Here is a 20,811-nt window from a genome sequence, read left to right on the forward strand (position 1 = left end):
ACGGGATCATATTAAACTGAGAGAATAAAATATACTGACTGTACAATAAAAGCAATAAGATAAAATTAAAATAAAATATAAAGAATAGCAATTACACTATATGAAATAAAAGCAATAAAAAACAATCATAGCTTTCAGAGGCGACTGCCTCCTTTATCAATAGTAAGACTTAACTTGTCATAGTATATCCTTAAATAACTGCAGGATCACGGCTCGGATCACTTGTTACCCTAGGAGCATGGGCAGTATTTTCCACACGTGCACCGAAACCGGAAATGGCTCGGGAATGTGCTAGGCAGAACCGTTCATCCCGTCCCAGAATTACAGTTTCAAAGGGGAGGATGAATATAGATTCCCCTATTTCTATTAATGGTATTATGCTCAGAACAGCAAATCCACAAATTCTCGAGCCATTCACAGTTCCAAAATCTGTGTGAATGGTTGACTATAATGGCATCGTCAGGTGAAGTTTGGTGGTTCTCCTCCCAAAAATGTTCGGCCACATCAGATTTTCCATAATCTGCAGCCTTTATTACATTAATATGCTCTCCCATATGATCTTTAAAACGACGTTTTGTCTCACCAACATACCACTCACTACAATCCGGGCATTTAATCTCGTATATGACCCCACTTGTACCTTCCATGGGCACAGGATCTTTAACCTTTGACACTATTGGGTGCAATCTTTGCCCCGGTAGTTGCACACAGCATGTCTGACAAGCATGTAATACTCAAGCAATTCACTTAGTTAAGCCCAAATACTAGGGGATGTATGTGGTGGCAATAGGTGCAAACAGCTCTCTTCATCTGTGTTCCGCTTCCCAAACATATTTATCCAAGGGGGTACCTGCATTTCCTGAGATCTGCTGTGACATGTTTAATCTCCTCCTTTCTATCCCTGGAGGCACTACAGTGGGACCCAGTCCTATCCAACAAAGCCCTAACAACACTATCCTTGTGATTGTTGGCTTGTGCCATGTTATAATGCGTATATTGCCCCAGCACACATGGGTTTTCTATATACACTCGTTTTTATTCTTGGGCCATCTCTATACACTAACACATCAAGGAAAGGGAGGGTGGCATCCATTTCCACCTCCAAGATAAAATGAATAAAATTGTCAGACACGCTGTGTGCAACTACCAGGGTGAAAATTGCACACAGTCGTGTCAAAGGTTAAAGATCCCGTATCCATGCAAGGTACAAGTGGGGTTATATACGAGATTAAATGCCCAGATTGTGGGGAATGCTATGCTGGTGAGACAAAACATTGTTTCAGAGATTGTAAAAGATTTTGGAACTGTGAATGGCTCAAGAGTTTGCGGATTTGCTCTTCTGAACATACCATTAACAGAGGCAGGGGAATCCGTATTCATCCCCTCTTTGAAACTATAATTCTGGGACGGGATGAACAGTTTTGTCCAGCACGCTCCAGAGCTATTTCCAGTTTCAGTGCAAGTGTGGAGCATACTGTCCGTGCTTCTAGGATAACATGTGCTGCAAGCCACGACCCTGCAGTTATTTAAGGATGTACCATGACAAGTTAAGTCTTACTGTTGATAAAGGAGGCAGTCGCCTCTGAAAGCTCCAGCTGTTTTTTTGTTTTTTTATCACTTTTATTCCATATAGTGTAATTTCTGTTTTTTTTTATTTTATTCTTATTTTATCTTATTGCTTTTATTGTACTATCAGTATATTTTATAATTTTAATTTGATCTGATCTTATTTTTAATAAAGTTTCAGTTATATGGTTGGTGTATTATTGCAGTTATTATGAATAGGAAAAACGGGTGCTTGCCCTCAAGAATAATGTAACAGGGAGCTAGTTAGGGACTCTGGCAGCCTACCAAGTGATGCACTCCCGATTCGGGCCCCAGAACAGAATAACCAAGTGCAAACTACTCTGGTTCAAAAGGACTTCATTCTATTAGGAGACTTCATTCTCAGGGAAATAGGAAATATTTTTTGTAATAAGGATTGGTGGAATAGAACCAGGGTATGTCTGCCTGGAGCAACCATTAATGATGTCACAAACAGACTATCGGATTTTAACCGGGGGGGGATTAAAGAGAATATTATTATTATTTATTATTCAAGTGGGGAATTAGTTCTGTTTTATGCTTTTAAATTATAAGTTTTGATATGTTCCATTCTTGAAAATATTTGTAAAATAATAAGAGATGTTTACCTCAATATAGTACGTAGAACACTTCCGTATGATACTCTCCAGAAATTAAAACGAAAAAATTGAAAAACTTACATTAGAGTAACAAGACAGTAAGAATTAACTAGAGTAACAAAAAATCAATTTAACACAATTAAAAATCAATATAACGCAATTTAAAAATAAGAAAACTAATTAAAATAATTTAACGAAAAAAATTGCAAAACGATTCTTCTTCCTGACGCGTTGTCAGCTTCGGGAAGGAGAATCGTTTTGCAATTTTTTTCTTTAAAATATTTTAATTAATTTTCTTATTTTTAATTGTGTTATATTGATTTTTAATTGTGTTAAATTGAGTTTTAATTGTTTTTAAACTATTTGTTACTCTTATGTAAGTTTTTCGATTTTTTCGTTTTAATTTCTGGAGAGTATCATATGGAAGTGTTCTACGTACTATATTGAGGTAAACTTCTCTTATTATTTTACAAATACTGATATCAATAGAACGTATTGAGTATTACAGCTCTGGTTCATACTATCTAATTGTTGAAAATAATACTGCTTGTTGTGTTACCAGCATAGTTGTTCTAAATTTTTTTCTGTTGTAAATTATCTTTAGCATTTGATCTTATCATGAGCATAGCTTCCTGCCATTTATGGAGAGCATTTCCCTCTTGGCTTGGATTACTCTCTTCCCTGTTTTCTCTCTTATTTCTAGAAGCAAAATTCATTCAGTATTTCATCAGCAACTCTGAAATCTATGTGCAAACAGCAAACATAAGCCTATTATAAAATATGTGAATATCATAATTCACCATTCATCCTTTGTTTTCTGACATTTCTAAAAAAAAAAAGTAATAACAGACAGATAAGTAACAAGAAAACAACAGATTAATTGCATCTTTTTCAAGTTCTGGAAGCACATAGGCGCCTCCGTAGCCAGGTGGGCAGGAGCAGCAGTGCATAGCACATGCTTCTTGATTAGACCGGGGTTCGAGCCAGTGACCACCAAATACGGAGGATGTGGAAAGGTCAGGGAACGACCACCGCATATCCCCGGAGCAATATGGCCTTAGTTGCTAATGCTCCTAAAAACCAAACAACAACAACAGCTGGAAGCACTAAGCTCGCCTATTTTTAATTGTCATTTATTCTTAAGGGAGTAAAATGATCATTTATTAAAATAAGTGACGTACTGAGTTAACACAAATCAAGACAACCAGAAGACAGCTTTGAACATTGTGTTAGCTAAATGCGTACCACTCACTTATTCTATATAAATAAAACACTCACCATTGAAAAATGGTTATTATATAAAAGTAGTGGTGAATGTGAAAAATGTATACATTCAAGTTGACATTTTTATTTAGAATTATTGGTGTGATTATTAAAACTCATCATCATCAGCCATTTTCAATCCACTGCAGGACGAAGGCCTCTCCAGCAGCTTTCCAGTTCCTTCTGTTTTGAGCACTGGCCATCCATTTACTAACCACAAACTCATGAATTTCATCTATCCATCTCAGCCTTTGTCTTCCAGGTTTTCTTCTAGCTCCTCTTGGGTACCATTCTGTTATTTTCTTAGTCCATCTGTCATCATGTCTTCGAGCTATGTGTCCTGCCACTATCCATTTCAGTTCTTTAGTTTTGATAAGAATGTCCTTTACTTGAGTTTGCTGCCTAATCCACGTGTTGCTCTTCTTATCTAACAACAGTCTGATTCCCAATAAAATTCGTTCCATTCTTCGCTGTGTAGTTCTCAGCTTCTCTTCCATTTTTTTGGTGAGTGCCCAAGTTTCTTCAGTATGTGACTATATTTCCTGAATGCTATCCATCCAGAATTTATTCTTCTCTTGACTTCTAGCCATTTATCATTATTACATCTAATAACTTGTCCCAGATAAGTATATGACTCCACCTTTTCAATTACTGCTCCTTCAATCATTATTTCCCTTTCTGTGGCATACTTGTTCATCATTACTTTTGTTTTAGCCATATCCATCTTTAGTCCAAAATCCTTACTAACTGTGCATAACTGATTAAGATTTTCCTCTAATTCTTTGGGATTGTGGGTTATAACCACAATGTCATCTGCAAATCATAAATGGTTTAGGTACTCACCGTTCACATAGACTCCTTTCGTACCAGTCTAATCTTCTGAAAGCTTATTCAAGGGCAGCAGTAAACAGCTTCGGAGATAATGTGTCTCCTTGTCGAACTCCTTTCTCGATTTTAAAGTTCCTACAGTCTTTGTCTAGTCTAATAAAGGAGGTAGAATTCTCATATATTTTCTTCAAAATCATAATATGTGGGGTATCTATGACTTGTCTTTCCAGTGCCCGAAACATTGCCTTATGCTGTATGGAGTCAAATCCCTTTTCATAATCCACAAATGCCAGGCATAATGGTGTTTTATACTCATTTGCTTTCTCCATTAGCTGTGATATTACGTGAAGGTGATCCATAGTTGAGAATCCTGTCCTAAAGCCAGCTTGCTCTTTCCGTTGATTCTCATCAAGTATTCTTTCTAATCTGTTAGTAATGACCCTTGTGAACAACTTGTAGATGTGGGATAACAAGCTAATTGGTCTATAATTTCCAATTTCTGATTTATCTCCTTTCTTATGCAGCAAAACTATGATTGCATTATTCCACTGCTTAGGCATCACACCTTTTCTAATGCACTTTGTGAAGAGCCTTGCCAGTTTTTATGTTATGTCTCTTTCTCCCAATTTTAACAACTCTACAATAACTTTATCTTCCCCCGAGGCTTTCTGATTCTACATTTTCTTCAATGCATGTTCTACCTCATCAGGAAGAATATCGTTTATGTCGTATGTGTTGCTAATTTGTAATCCATCTTCCCCACTGCTGGCATCATTTCCTTGGTCCTTGTATTATTCTCTATAGTAGTCTTCTGCTATTTCAATTATGCCTTCTCGGCTGTTTATAAGTACACCATCGCTATTCTTCAGTTTCGGTATCATTTTGTCTTTCTGTATTACTGCTCATGGCTGCTGATTTAAATCCTTTGTTTCCCCTTAATGCTTGTTCTACTTTTCTTGTGTTAAATCTTCTTATGTCCTCTCTGAGTCTCTTTCTAATGGCTTTGCATAAATTTGTATACTCAATTTTCTCCATGTCAGTGTTTATCTTGCTCTTAATTTTTCACCTTTGGTTCATCATAACAAGTGTTTCTTGACAAATTTTTTCTTCTTTGGATTTCTTTTTCCTTATAGGTTTCTTGGGCTTTATCACTTTCAGAAAGTTGTAATATTCCTCATCAATAAACTTGGTCCTGAGCAGTCTGCAGAAGCTCAAACTTGTTCTTAAGTTCCAGCACATACTGCTTTTTCTCCTCTTCTGTTATCTCAAAGACCTTTGTATTATTTACTCGAGTCAGTTTTTTTCTTTCCTTTCCTTCATCTATATCAAGTGTACATCTTACCATTCTGTGATCACTTCCAACATTTACCTTATTCAGGACGGTAACATCATTCACAGTATATCTTCTGTGAGTGAGGATGAAGTCCATTTCATTAGTTGTTAATCCATTTGGACTCTTCCATGTCCACTTTCTGTTCACCCTTTTCTTGAAAAAAAGTGTTCATTACTGACAATCCTTGAGATTCTGCAAATTCCACAAGTCTTTCGCCTCTTTCATTTCTTTCACCAATTCCAAAATTTCCTATAGTTCCCCTTTCTGCGCTGTTTTGTCTTTTTCCAACCTTAGCATTGAAGTCCCCCATAATAATAGCGTAGTGGGTTTTCTGCTCATCTAGAAGACTCTCAATTTCAGTGTACATTTCTTCAACCTCTTCATCATCATGGCTCGATGTTGGTGCATAAATCATTATAAACTTTATGCTTGTACCGCTTAGAAATCTTGAGTATTAGTCTTGACACCCTTGGTGATGTACTTTTGAATTCCAAAACTCAGCATATCAGGTACTTTCACTGTAACATACAAGAGATGATGAAAAAGTTCAGGGTCTAAATGGGAAGACCGAAAGTTTGGAGACTAATGTTTGAGAAATTATGAAGCTTACTGGCTATTTGATTGGATCTCCTTCAAAGTAGTCTTCCTGACACTATTCACACCATTTCCAATGTTTCTGAAACTTCTGGAAGCATTTCTGATAGGCTTCTTTTGGAACTGCTAATATTTAATGTTGCATCCTGAATAATTTCCTTAGTTGTTGCAAATCTGTTTCCTGAATAATCATCCCAAATGATTTCCTTAGTTGTCGCAAGCTTAAAGCCACCTTTAAAGGTGGCTTTAAGCTTGCGACAACTAAGGAAATTATTGCTTAAAGCCACTTTAAAGGTGGTTTTAAGCTTCGAAAAAAAATTGAAATCACAGGGAGCTAAATCTGGTGAGTATAGCAGATGGGGACCACTCTGATGGAGTGCTTTGCAAAATATTCTTGTGAGGAAAGTGATGAGTGTGCAGGGACAGTGTCAATTAGCAAGTATGAACTGCTTAAAGTCCACTTTTTCATCCATTTTCTATGAACAGTATGCGATTGCCTCAGAACTGTTTTGCAATATTTCTGGTTCACTGTTTGACCATTTTGGGCAAATTCACAAAGAAAAATATCTTGTGGGGCAAAAAATACAATGAGCATTATTATTCATTTGATCAAGATTGGCTTGTTTTCTTGAGCCTTGGAGAAAACAGTCTTTTGCAAGGACTAAATACATCAATTCAAATTTTAAAAATTGAGAGTAAATTGATGAATGGAAGAAAGTTATGGTCACTTATAAATTGGCCCTACCTGAAATATTGTTGTTGTCCCACTAAAACCAGCAACAAGAGCAATTTGGGACCTTGGATGAAATTCGATGCTTTTAATTATAGTCTACAAAATAATAAAATACCAAAATAAGCAATAAAATTCATATTAACACACTTTCTTATTTCTTTAAGCTTCATGTCTGAGTTATTCTATAAGAACTGCTATTTTAATTTTTAAAGTGACAAATTTTTATATACACTCATGAGCCAAAAGTGTATGCATTCCACAGCATTCAGGAGTGACATCACCAAACAGTGCAGCATAGTGACAACGTAGGTAGTCTCTTTCAGTTCATCAGTATAAAGTCCACACAATGGGAAAAGGAAAAGACCTGAAAGAGTTTGAACAGGGAATAATTTGCAGCACTACGAAAGCAGAAGCCGGCATCTCAGCAACCATAGGCACTGTCGGCTGTTCGAGGGCTGCCTGCTTTAGTTAAGTTGTTGCAGAAATGGTCTAAAGGGGAACACAAAACTGCCCAACAAGGAGATCACCACTGCAGCTGCCTTGTATTGCCGGTGGTATAATACCTCACACGTTTTTAGGCTAGCTTTGTAGAGGTTCTACGCCAAAATAGATGATTGTTATTGTTATTTGGTTTTTAGGGGCATTAGCAACTAAGGCCATATTGCTCCGGGGATATGCAGTGGTCATTCCCTGACCTTTCCGCATCCTCCGTATTTGGTGGTCACGGGCTCGAACCCCGGTCTAATCAAGAAGAGTATGCTGTGCACTGCCGCTCCTGCCCACCTGGCTAAGGAGGTGCCCCAAAATAGATGAACTAAGTGGAGATGGGCTTTTGCCTAGGAGCCACCCATGATTCTGGGATACACAAACGCAATGCACCAGGAGGTCAAATATAAATGCTTATGTAAAAATGCTTATATGTGTAATGAGAATGTTAATGTATATAAAATTGTATATATATCTTCTTGTAAGTATTGTATATATATATATATGTAATAATTGTGTGTACAAATAAATGGAAAAATGACTGACAATCATGGTGAACGGTGGTTGGCACATGCTATCCAGGACAACTGATGGTTCATGCTACCTAAATTAACAGCAGACTATAACTAGGACACAGAGAGAAAGTTTCCAGGCACACCATCCAGCATATGCTTTTGCAGATAGGCTTATGGAGTAGACAACTTGTTCATGTGCCGATGACGACTAACCATCAGACATTTCCACTTGCAATGGACATGGGAGCACTGTTCCTGAACAGCGGCCAACTGGAAGAGACATCTGGTCTGATGAATCAAGCTCCATCACACTGATGAATAGATGGATGTGTATTCAGCAGTAAGAAGGTGAAGATATGCAACCTAACTGCATGACTGGATGAAAGGAGAATGCATTCATGGATACCACTGGGTATCTCCCCACTACTGAACACTCTTCACTGCCAGATTCTACTTCTGAATTGTTTAGTACTAAATTTTGCCTTACATGGTGGTCATGTATCCAGATGGCAGTGAACTCTTTCAACAAGTCAACACCCTGAGTCACAAGGGCAGTATTGGGTAGGAATGGTATGAGCAACATAACCAAGCATTTTGCATGTTCCCCAGCTGGTATGTGGTCATAATGTTTTGGCTCATGAGTGTATATCTCACAACAGCAGTTACAAATTTTTAAACTAGTATCACAATACCTTATTCCTTAAAATTTAACTCAAATAATTGAAATATTTTTATCTTAACTTTAGCTGATTTATATACTTAGCCAGATGAAGTGCATCACTTTTCTTTCAAAAGGCTGTATTACGGTGGCAGAGAAGAAAAATGTATGGGAGGCATAAAAATTATCATGTTATACAGATGCCTATGATAAATATACACTAGCCTGTAATCAAGTCACAAAGGAGGTTAGGCAGCGTACGGCTGGTTAAAAGAAGTCCCCGGCAAAGAATGCAAAGAACAGCGGCAAAGACTGCTATTCTTTATATTAACAGTAGAAGAAAGGGTTTGATTCATACTGGGCTATTTGATGTCAATGGGTTAACTGCTGATGAATGTAGATGCAAAATACCTGTTCAGTTCTGAAAAACTGAACAGGTATTTTGCATGTCCTTTCACATATGAGGAATTCTTCAGGGAAGCAGATGTCAGAAGTTTGTCAAACTCAAACAGATCTAAATGATTTTGTGACAATTGAAAGCAAAGTGGAAGAGACCAATAAAAAAGGAACCTGGGGTGGATGGGAACTATCCAATTATATTAAGGGAAGCAAATTCTTAGCAATAATTATGACATCATCCTTGGATTCAAGGGAGATATGCAAATGTATATCTCCCTTGGATCCTGGAGATATGCAAATGTATCCCGAATTCACAAAGGAGGATCAAAAGGTGACAAATAATTATTAGCATTAGTAGAGGCACATGATGCAAGAAAGCAAGCTTATACAGCATCAGCCAAAAAAAAAAACCTTCCCATTTCACTGATCCATTCATTCCAAATGTTTGTCCAGTTCTGCCTTGAATTTATTTAAGCTATCAACTTCCAAAACAACAGATGGAAGTTTGTTCCAGCAATCAACCACCTGCTGGCTAAAGGCAAACTTTCACACATCTTTTCTACAACTGTCTTTCTTCAGTTTGAATCTAAGCAAGAGGAAGTATCCCCTCAGCATTAAGCCTGCTCAATCCATTCAAGGCTTTATACACCTCAATCAGATCATTTTGCAGGTGCCTAGTCTCCAGAAGCTGTAATTTGCAGAACTTAAAACTTTCTTCATAAGAGCACTCCTTTGTTCTCTTCTCTGCCCATTCTAGCAACTCTGCAGCCTTACTAAAATGAGGCCTCCAGACCTGTACGCAGTACTCAAGGTGTGGCCTGACCATTGCCTTATACAAGGGGATAATCACCTCCTTATCAATGCTCGCAAAATTCCTGTATATCACTGACAAGACCCCCATGACCTACTCTGGCAGCCTGTCTGCACTGTTCAGAAACCTTCATACCGGACTGCACAATTTCCCCAAAGGTCTCTTTCATTCTCCACTATCCTGAGTGTAACACCACATAGTTGGTACATTTCTCTGGGGTTACTGCTACCCATATGCAGTACTTTGCATTTGTCAATGTTAAACTTCACTGCCACTTCCCAGCTCACCTACCCAACTTTTCCAGATCCTGTTGCAGCAGCAGCAGCATACTGCCATTACTGTTATTAACAACTCTGCCAACCTTTGTATCTTTTACAAACTTTGATTAAGCTTGATATATCTTCTTCAATATCATTGATAAATATATACAAAATAACAATGGGCCAAACACATAATCCTCTGGGATACCACTAATAATATTAGTCTATGTAGAGAAGTACCCACTGATCACCACTCTTGTTTTCTCCCACTCAATCATCCTTTTATCCATTGTAGCAACTTGTCCTTAATGCCATACTGCTCCAATTTGTAGTAGTCTTCCATGTGCAACAGTATCCAAAGCCTTCTTGAAATCCAAGTGTATGATATCAAAATTATTTTTTGCATCCAGTTCCTTTGTGACCAAATTATAGTATCCAATCAAATTGGTCAGACAAGACTTCCCCTTGACAAACCTATGCTGTGTAGGAATTATTGCTGCAATCTTGTCTAAATGATCCTGCAATGCTACTTTAACCAGTGACGCCATTATTTTCCCTGGAAGAGAAGTTAAACTAACAGGTCTGTAATTATTTGTGTTGCCCTTTGATCCCCCTTTGTGAATTGGAGATATATTTGCACATCTCCAGTCCATGGGGACTTACCCCCTTGAGTCCAAGGATGCTCTCATAATTATGGTTAAGGGTTTGCTTACTTCCTTTGCTGTCTCCTTTAATATAACTGGATAGATCCCATCCACCCCAGGTGTCTTTCTTATGTTTAACTTCAACAATTTCTCCTCCACTTTGCTCTCAGTTATTACAAAATCATTTAACTCTCTGTTAGAGTTTGATAAACATCTGGCCCTATCCTCCTTGAATAACTCCTCATGTGTGAATATAGATGAAAAATACTCATTTAGTTCGGCAACTATCTGAGAATGATCACCTACAGTCAAACCACTGATATCAAGTGGACCAATCTGATTCATCCCCTTCTTTTTGGAGTTTATATAAGTAAAGAGTAAAGAAGTCTTTACTTATATAAACTCTAAAAGGAAGGTGATGAATCAGATTATAGACCTGTTAACTTAATATCTTTTCCAGGGGAAAATAATGGACCACTGGTTACAGAAGTAATGCAGGGCCATCTAGCCAGAAATGCAATTATATATGCAGTCACATGAATTTGTTAACGGGACAGTCTTGTTTGACCAATCTGATTGGATACTATGATGTGGTAACAAAGGAACTGGATTGCAAAAAATAATTTTTATATCATATACTTGGATTTCAGAAAGGCCTTTGATACTGTTGTGCATAAAAGACTGCTGTACAAACTGTAGCAATGTGGAACTGTAGTAATGACACTTTCCTCTCAGCTATCCCTTTATCTGTAGCAGTAACTACAGATAGAGGGAAAGACAGATTGGGGTTATCAACTGGCATTGCTCTTTGTGGACTAATGTTATTAGTGGAGGCCCCCAGTGTTCAGTGCTGGGCCCATTCAGTATTTATTAATTATATTTATGAAGGTTTATCAGGAATAATGTCTAAGTATGCAGATGATACAAAGGTTGGCAGGGTGGTTAATGACAGTAATCAAGATATGCTACTGTAACAAGATCCAGAAAAATTGGGAAGGTGTGCTGAGAAGTGGAAATTGAAATTTAACATTGATGTGTGTAAGTCACTACATATGGGCAGCAGTAATTCTACAATATACTGTGTGGTGCTACCATTTGGGTAATGGAAAATGAAAAAGACCTGGTAGTAACAGTGCAGTCAGATATGAAATTCTCTGAGCAGTGAAGGCAGGCTGCCCAGACAGATCATGGGGTTTTGTTAATGATATACAACTTTACTAACAGGAGGTTTGGTTTGGATTTTATTGGCGCATTAGCAACTAAGGCTATAATGTGCCAGGACAATGGAATTAAGTGATTATCCCTTTGTACAAGAGCCATCGTTAGGTTACATCTTGAGTACTGAATACAAGTCTGTAAGGCCTCAATTTAGGAAGTATGTAGACCTGCTAGAATGGGTGAAGAGAAGGATAATGAGAATGGCAAAGGGAACAAAAGGGTGTTCTTACCAAGAAAGATTTCAGTTCTACAAATTGCAGTGCCGGGAGACTAAGCACCTGTAAAGAGATCTTACTGATGTCTTTAAGGCCTTCAATGGATTGAGGAATCTCTCCAGAGATGCCCTCATAATTAATTCAGTGATTCAAAATTACTGGGTATATGCCATCAACTCCAGGAGCCTTGCTTGCCTTTATTGTTCGAATGTTTATTAGAAAAAGTTTATATAATAAACAGTCAACTGTAATTTTGAAATCACTAATTTCATATGGCTTATCCTCACTCACACAGCTTCTTCTCAGCATGAAGGGTCTTTCTTCAGTAAAGCCATATGCAAAGTATATTCAGTTCATCCACAGCATCAGCTGGGTCTAAGATTTGATAAATATACAAAACAACAATGGATCCAGCAAACAAGGGTCCAATCTGATTCACTTTCTTCTTCATTGTATTCAGGTATGTAAAAAATTCCTTATCACCATTCTTTACTCTCTTAGCTAGTGCTTTCTCATATGAAAGCTTGTCCACCCTAACCTTATTTGTGGTACTATTACAAATCAACTTAACAGATATTTATTTAAAGTATACCCAGTAAAATAAAATAAAATAAAATATTTCCAGAAGCTTTCGGAACTCGTGTCCCTTTCTCAACTGACAGAATTTTTGAATACATTACAAGCAAAGTGTGGCACGTTACTCATTCGTCATTGTTGTAGCACGGACGTGTGCTGCCTTGCGCCAGTGATCATCCATCAATAAAACGGTTGTCTCCAGGATTGGATGTATACGCATGCCTTTCTGGCGATTTAATGCCTTAGGGTTGTTCATTATGTTTAGTGACTCTAGCCATAGGCGGTGGCGAAAGTGTCGCGCGTGGTCCACTATCTCAAAGTCGCGCTTGGGGTCAAGATCGTGGTTGGTAGCCCAAAAATGTTCTGCAAGCGCGGACTGGTCAGTTTCGGCAAGCCGGATTGCTCTGTCGTGTTCCGTGAGGCGATCCTGGAGACGTCTCGATGTCTCACCTACGTAGCAACTGTTACAGGCCCTACAGGTGATACGGTACACTACATTGCTGCGTAAGACAGGTGTGACAGGGGTCTTCACACTGGAGACAAGTGAACGTAGGTTCCTACCTGGTAATTGTACACATTTGATGTTGTAACTTCTCAGGATCTTCGAGATACGTCCTGACACTCCTGGATAGTACGGAATGTAGGCGGATGATATGCCGACTTGCTTCGGAGGTCTTGGGTTGGAAGTAAGTTCTTGTGCCTGTAACAAGCATCTGTTTAGTACATGGGATGGATAACCGCATCTGGTTAGGTCCGCCTTCACACGGGAGATCTCGTTACGTCTAATTGTGTCGGTGCTGGAATGGCTCCAGGCCCTGGAGAACAGGGTGCGGGCAGTGCTATTGAGATGGCTTGGAGCGTGGCCGGACCCGTAGTTGGTGAATTGACCGCACCACATGGGTTTGCGGTATACTGAGGTCTCTAGATGTGGGCCTACGCGATGCACTAGCACGTCCAGAAACGGGAGCGAACCGTCCACCTCTGATTCTACGGTAAACTTGATGAAATTGGATAGAGAGTTGAGGTATTCTAGTAGTACCGTTTCAGAACCACGTGGTATTATGGTAAAAATATCGTCGACATATCTACACCACGTTGTAATAGGTGTAGGTGGGTTCTGGTGTATCTGCTTCTCCAGATCTTCCATGGCATCGCGTAGGCCCACATCTAGAGACCTCAGTATACCGCAAACCCATGTGGTGCGGTCAATTCACCAACTACGGGTCCGGCCACGCTCCAAGCCATCTCAATAGCACTGCCCGCACCCTGTTCTCCAGGGCCTGGAGCCATTCCAGCACCGACACAATTAGACGTAACGAGATCTTCCGTGTGAAGGCGGACTTAACCAGATGCGGTTATCCATCCCATGTACTAAACAGATGCTTGTTACAGGCACAAGAACTTACTTCCAACCCAAGACCTCCGAAGCAAGTCGGCATATCATCCGCCTACATTCCGTACTATCCAGGAGTGTCAGGACGTATCTCGAAGATCCTGAGAAGTTACAACATAAAATGTGTACAATTACCAGGTAGGAACCTACGTTCACTTGTCTCCAGTGTGAAGACCCCTGTCACACCTGTCTTACGCAGCAATGTAGTGTACCGTATCACCTGTAGGGCCTGTAACAGTTGCTACGTAGGTGAGACATCGAGACGTCTCCAGGATCGCCTCACGGAACACGACAGAGCAATCCGGCTTGCCGAAACTGACCAGTCCGCGCTTGCAGAACATTTTTGGGCTACCAACCACGATCTTGACCCCAAGCGCGACTTTGAGATAGTGGACCACGCGCGACACTTTCGCCACCGCCTATGGCTAGAGTCACTAAACATAATGAACAACCCTAAGGCATTAAATCGCCAGAAAGGCATGCGTATACATCCAATCCTGGAGACAACCGTTTTATTGATGGATGATCACTGGCGCAAGGCAGCACACGTCCGTGCTACAACAATGACAAATGAGTAACGTGCCACACTTTGCTTGTAATGTATTCAAAAATTCTGTCAGTTGAGAAAGGGACACGAGTCCCGAAAGCTTCTGGAAATATTTTATTTTATTTTATTTTACTGGGTATACTTTAAATAAATATCTGTTAAACTATGGACCCCAGTACTCCAGGCCCATTTGTCACAAATCAACTTATAGGCTTATGTTCTTCTCGTCACTGTGTAACTATCCCATGCTATCTTTTTCTGCTATATTTGCCAGACAGCTCTGCATTCGTCCATTTCGGTATCCTTCTCTTGCAATATTTTCTTAATGGTATGTATGTGTTCATGGCTTCTGTGATTTTTGCTTTAAAGCTATTCCATAATTCAAATGTATTTGCTCACACTCTGCAATTCACCCAATTAATAGATGTCATATAGTGTCAGTCCCCTCTTCTGAAATTAAAACCTGTGCCTTTAACTACTGCAACATCTTTCTTCATTTTACAGTCAGTGATCATGTGATCATTACCTGACAATGGTTCCTGTACTTTAAGCCCTGTGATGTCATCTGATTCATGAGTAAATTAATTAATGACATATCTTAAGTTAATTAATGATCCATCTCTTACAAAGTCTCTCCACTCTCTATCTCATAGACATTCATCCCCTGTTGCATGCCTTTTCTTGTAGACACTTGCATGGGAACAATTCTCCCACTCTCTGCCAAACCACTCTGAACAAATACTTTTTCCTCTTCCTAATTTATCCCTTCTACTTCTATTTTCTGGCACAACTTTCCTTCATATATACTTCCTGAAAATTACAATTTACAGAAATTCAAGTTTTCTGTCTTTCTTCTCAGTCTAAAATCCATACTTGGCACTGAGTATTATAGGTTCTAATACCTTTCACAAAATGTTTCTGTGCACAGTAAAATCAAACAGAAGTGGTTAAAGAGCACATCAACATCACATTCATTACATCAGTTCACAAGTTGTGATCTCTTGTCAGTAAGTTGCAAGTTCAATATACTTAAAGTTGCACTAATTCTGCATGTTTAGAATGAACTACTCAGAAGTTTCTGAGCATTACATAAAGAACGAAGTTGCAGTCTTGTACATATATACAGAAATTGTGTGTTGGCACAGTGATAATGCTCTACCGACAGACAGTTGTCTTTTCAGCCTCCAGTGAAGCCACTGCTTTTTTTTTGTTTTTTCATTTATTTGTGGTCTGAATTTTATTTCATCTAGTATTACTTGATGCAAGATGCATGTCCCTTTTTTGTTTACATGACATGCAGTCATATTGATTGCTAGCAAAATTTATTATTCAAATCAAGCAAGTATTTCAGAAGGTATACTTCTTTGAATTAATAGCTATTGCTAGTGGTGATCTTTAGCATCAAAACCCGATATTGTAAGTACAGGTGACTCCTGCTTAATGCTAATAATTCGTTCCGGAAAAACAGCACTAAACGAGTGCCGTATTCCCATAATGTAATATACGTATTTGTGAGTCGTGGTCTATACCACACTGCAACTCACAGATAATAAACAGTAGTGAAAAGATGCCAAATGTCGGTCAAAATATTTAATATTAAAAATCTGTACATATAAAATATTCTCCGATATGTATATAATTATGTGGTAAGTAACTACATTATGCATCAAAATTAAACTTAAAATGCCAATTAATATCATGAATCTATTAATCTGATGGCCTGGGCTGTTGAGTTTTCATATCTTTGGTCAATTCTGGGTTGTATTTTGGCCTTCTTCCTAGTAAACTAAAAGGGGTTTTACTTTAAAATTCCCCGCAGAGTTACCACTCAACAATAAAGTCAACCGATCCTTCGTCACTTTGAAGCCTGGCATGTTTTTTTTCTCTTTCGATATGAAACTTCTTTTAGGCATTTGTTTCCAAAAAAGACCTGTTTCATCTATGTTAAAAACTCATTGAGAAGTATAACATCTTCCTTCAATAATTTTAAGTTCATTTTTGAATGTTTTGGCTCTTCCTTGATCTACACTTATGGCTTCTCCCTGAAATTTAAATCTATCGAACCAGCCCTTACCAGCTTTAAGTGGTTCTACATTTTTTTTTTTTTTTTTTTTAAGGTGAACTTTCTTCAGATCATCATATAGGCTAATCGCTTTTTAGTTAATAAAATTTAACTTAACGGAACTGTGCATTGGATATTCAATAAAATTATTTAGAAATCTCTCCATTTCAATTATAATAGCCAGCCTAGCCATAACTAATTTAGTTGCTTGTAGTGGAACAGCTGTCTTTCCCATTGCAAAAATTAATTCTTTATTTTTTATAATTGTTCTTACAGTTGAATCTGCCAGTCTTAAATGATTGCACACATCCACTTTCGTTTAACAGATTCGGTTTGCTTCAAAATATATAATTTAATTTTCAAATTCAATCTTTTTCTCACCTTAATAGGCTTCATACCGACTCCAGACATTGTTGCTTTTTAATTCTTATCTGCCATTATTCATTGTTCGAAAATGTAACTGTGCTGCATTAATTATTAGACCATGTTCAAGTAAACTGTCCTGAGTGATGACTAAACGTTGGATAAATGCATATAACTCAAATATTACAAGCAATATACTTGATAATTTTTTAAAATGTTGATCTAGGAACTACGTAACAAGCCACTGTATTCAAATTAAATTAGTTTGGAAGAAAATTTCACTAAGTGTGGGAAAAATTTTGCAAGTTGGCGTAGGAAGCTTTTTAATGCTGTTTTTCTATCAACTACATCAGATGAAATGTTTTTGTTAAACATGCCAAAAATTGAATCTGTATGCTGATAAAAGAGCATTATAGTAAGTTGTGGCAGCGTTAAAGCTATTGCTTTAATGCTGGGTTATGGGTTATAATATAAGAAAAGCATTATAGCGAATCAGCGTAGAGTGAACTGCGTTATAACAAGGGCCTGCTGCAGCACTTCTTTGTGTAATTATGAATAATATATTTAGCTGAATATAAATAGTATTGTTTCTATTTTGTAGACTGGTAGTTTACAAAACAGACTATAGTTTAGTAGTACTTTAGTAGTAATTGAAACCATTAATCAGGGTAGTAGAAGTAGTGGCAAATGATGCAAGGAAGCAAGCTTATATAGCATCAATTAAAAAAAAAAAACTGCACACTTCACCCATCCATACCTTCCAAGAATTTGTCTGTCTTCCCTGAATTTATTCAAACCATCCACTTCCACACATCTCTCCTGCAACCATCATTCCTCAACTTAAGTTTATGCCCCATCGTGTGTGTGTGTGTGTGTGTGGGTGTGTGGTGTGTGGGTGTGTGTAGCCTCAGTAAGTGGAAGAATGCCATTAACATTCACCTTACTCATTTTTTTACTAGGTGGTAGATGACTCTCATCAACCGGTGAAATACCACCACTTTGCTTATTGGAGGCTTGAAGTGGTGGAACCCATGTTTAGTCTCTAGAGCTAAGTTCCGGTCAACCCTTCCCTATCTCTTCCATCATGCAGTATGATTGATGATTTTTGAGGTTATGATGAATGTCGTGGCAAGATCCAATATTCCTTACATTTCAAGGGTACAGCTCTAAAACGGTGTTCGCAGGACGGCCGCCAGTTAGTACACCGGACTGAACCTATTGGTAACTCTCTAGGAAGCTTCCGGATCAGCTAGTGTATAATCTTGCTACCTCTACTCTGCCAGATAGTGACTGGAGGGAGTCCGAGTAGTGTATATGCGGGGAGCATTGTCGAGGCCACGTTATGTCAAGGATCTGGGTATATTCTTACCACATGTACGCCATATCCAAAAATTTCATTACTTCATACAGCATGTCCCACCCACTTTTTCTTACTATTGCATACACCATGAATTGTCAAAATAATAGAGCAAGCTTATCTGCGAAAAGATCTAAACCTCCCAAGGACTTCCTAATTCATTTCACAAATATACGTGGTCTCAATTCTAATCTCAACGATGTCCATTTCCACTTGCAGTCTTCCAAACCCCATGCACTTTTTCTGACTGAATCTCAGTTATCAGTTGAATCAACTACTGCTCATCTCAGATGTCCAAATTATTTGCTGTATGATTCCTTTTGCCTCAAAGGTGGTACTTGTGCATATGTCCGTTCTGATATTCCCTGTCAGAGACTTGGCAATTTGGAATCTCCTCTTTTTGATCTTCTCTGGCTTAAAATCTCTCTACCTCATTGTGTAAAATTCATCTGTTGTCTCTACCGTTCTCCCAACTGCACTAATCACTTGGAGCTCTTTGACTTCCTCTCTTTGCAACTTGACTTTCTCCGGTCCAACTTTCCTAACAGTGAGGTAATTTTCCTTGGTGATTTTAACGTTCACAACTCCAGCTGGCTTCCGTTTTCTAGTCACACCGACCCAGCAGGTCGAGATGCTGAGGCTTTTGCAATTACTAATGACCTAGCACAGATTGTTCATTTACCTACAAGAATACCGGACAATCCTAATCATACAGCCAATACGCTTGATCTTTTTCTCACAAACAACCCTTCTAAGTACAAGGTTGAAGTGAGAGGTCCTTTAGGCACTTCAGATCACAACTTGGTGATTGTCTCTTCTCCAATGGAACCTTTATCTCATGGCTATTCCCAACCTCGTATTGTTTGGCATTACAAGAATGCAAAATGGGATGACCTGCGAGACTTCTTTTCTTCTTTTCCCTGGTCTGATTACTGTTTCAAAACTTCTGATGTCAACGTTTGCTCAGATCGTGTCAGTGAAATTATTCTTGCAGGAATGGAATCCTTTATCCCACACTCCACTTTAAAATCTCGTCCTTTATCTAAACCTTGGTTTTCCAATAAATGTGCTAAGGCTGTCCAAGAGAAGAATGTTGCATATCGTAATTGGCTTGTTTCTAATTCTTCAGTTTCATTTTCTGTCTACACCAAAGCTCGCAACAATTGTAAAGCAGTTATTAATCAGTCCAAACTAGAGTTTGAACAGGCTAAGAGTAGAAAACTTGCTTCTTGCCCTAATGGTAGCCGAGCATTCTGGTCTCTTGCCAAAGCTATTGGCCGCAACTTTTGCCCATCTCTGCTCCCACCTCTGTCCAAACCAGATGGTTCTGTTGTCACTTCAGCCAAGGATAAAGCTGACCTGCTAGCATCCCATTTTTCTTCGAACTCATGTATTTGTGATCTTGGTAAAACACCTCCCACCATTCCTAACACGCTCCATTCAATGCCTCATGTGGTCTTCCGTCAAAAGGATATCAGAAGGATTTTGATGAATCTTGATGCTAAGAAAGCTCCATGTCCTGATGGTATTTCTCCACTTGTTCTCAAAACCTGTGCTCCTGAACTTACTCCTATTCTTTGCCGCCTTTTTTCACTTTCTTATTCCAAAGGTGTTTTTCCTTCTGCCTGGAAATTTGCTCATATCCAGCCAGTTCCTAAAAAGGGTGACAAATCCCTCCCATCCAATTATCGTCCCATTGCAATTACTTCTACTCTTTCTAAAGTAATGGAGAAATCAATTAACCGCCAACTCTTAAACTACCTAGAAACCTTCCGTCTGATCAACGATCGCCAGTATGGATTCCGTCAGTGTCGATCCACTGGTGATATTCTGGCTTATGTTACCCACTTATGGACTAATTCAATGGAAAGGTTTGGTGAAACACAAGTAGTTGCTCTTGACATCTCAAAGGCTTTTGATCGTGTTTGGCATAAAGGTCTTCTAAACAAGCTTCCATCTTATGGTTTGCCAACTGTTTTTAGTAATTGGTTATCCAGTTTTCTCTCTGATCGCTCACTGAGGGTGATGGTAGATGGTTCTCTGTCTTCTAACTTCTCCACTAATGCCGGTGTCCCCCAAGGTTCAGTTCTTTCCCCCACTCTTTTCCTCTTGTATATCAATGACCTTCTTCCATTGACTGGAAATCCTATCCATAGTTTTGCCGATGATAGCACATTGCATTCAACTTTCCATTTTGAGAAACCTTGTCCAGCTCAATCTGCTTCAAGTTCTCGAAAATCTGCTGCCAATTCCTTAAATGCCGATCTTCAGGTAATTCTCCAGTGGGGCAAAGACAACTTAGTTGATTTCAACCCTTCTAAAACTCAATCTTGTCTTATATCTCGGAAAAAGGATTCTTCTGCTCCTATGCTT

The 20,811-nt window shown here is 38.6% G+C and overlaps 1 protein-coding gene across 1 annotated transcript in view; it reads right to left on the reverse strand.

Moving 5' to 3' along the window:
* Nucleotides 1-20,811, reverse strand: part of wcd (U3 small nucleolar RNA-associated protein 18 homolog wicked) — a 207,887-nt gene that overhangs the window by 85,324 nt on the left and 101,752 nt on the right. The window contains exon 8 of the mRNA XM_090379888.1: nt 6,947-7,030. Within this exon, the coding sequence (XP_090236014.1) occupies nt 6,947-7,030 (84 nt within the window). The remainder of the gene's footprint in view (nt 1-6,946; nt 7,031-20,811) is intronic.

The sequence above is a fragment of the Mastigoproctus giganteus genome, chromosome 8 (assembly GCF_048544385.1).
Source record: "Mastigoproctus giganteus isolate SK-2022 chromosome 8, ASM4854438v1, whole genome shotgun sequence".
In the NCBI taxonomy this organism is placed as follows: domain Eukaryota; kingdom Metazoa; phylum Arthropoda; class Arachnida; order Uropygi; family Thelyphonidae; genus Mastigoproctus; species Mastigoproctus giganteus.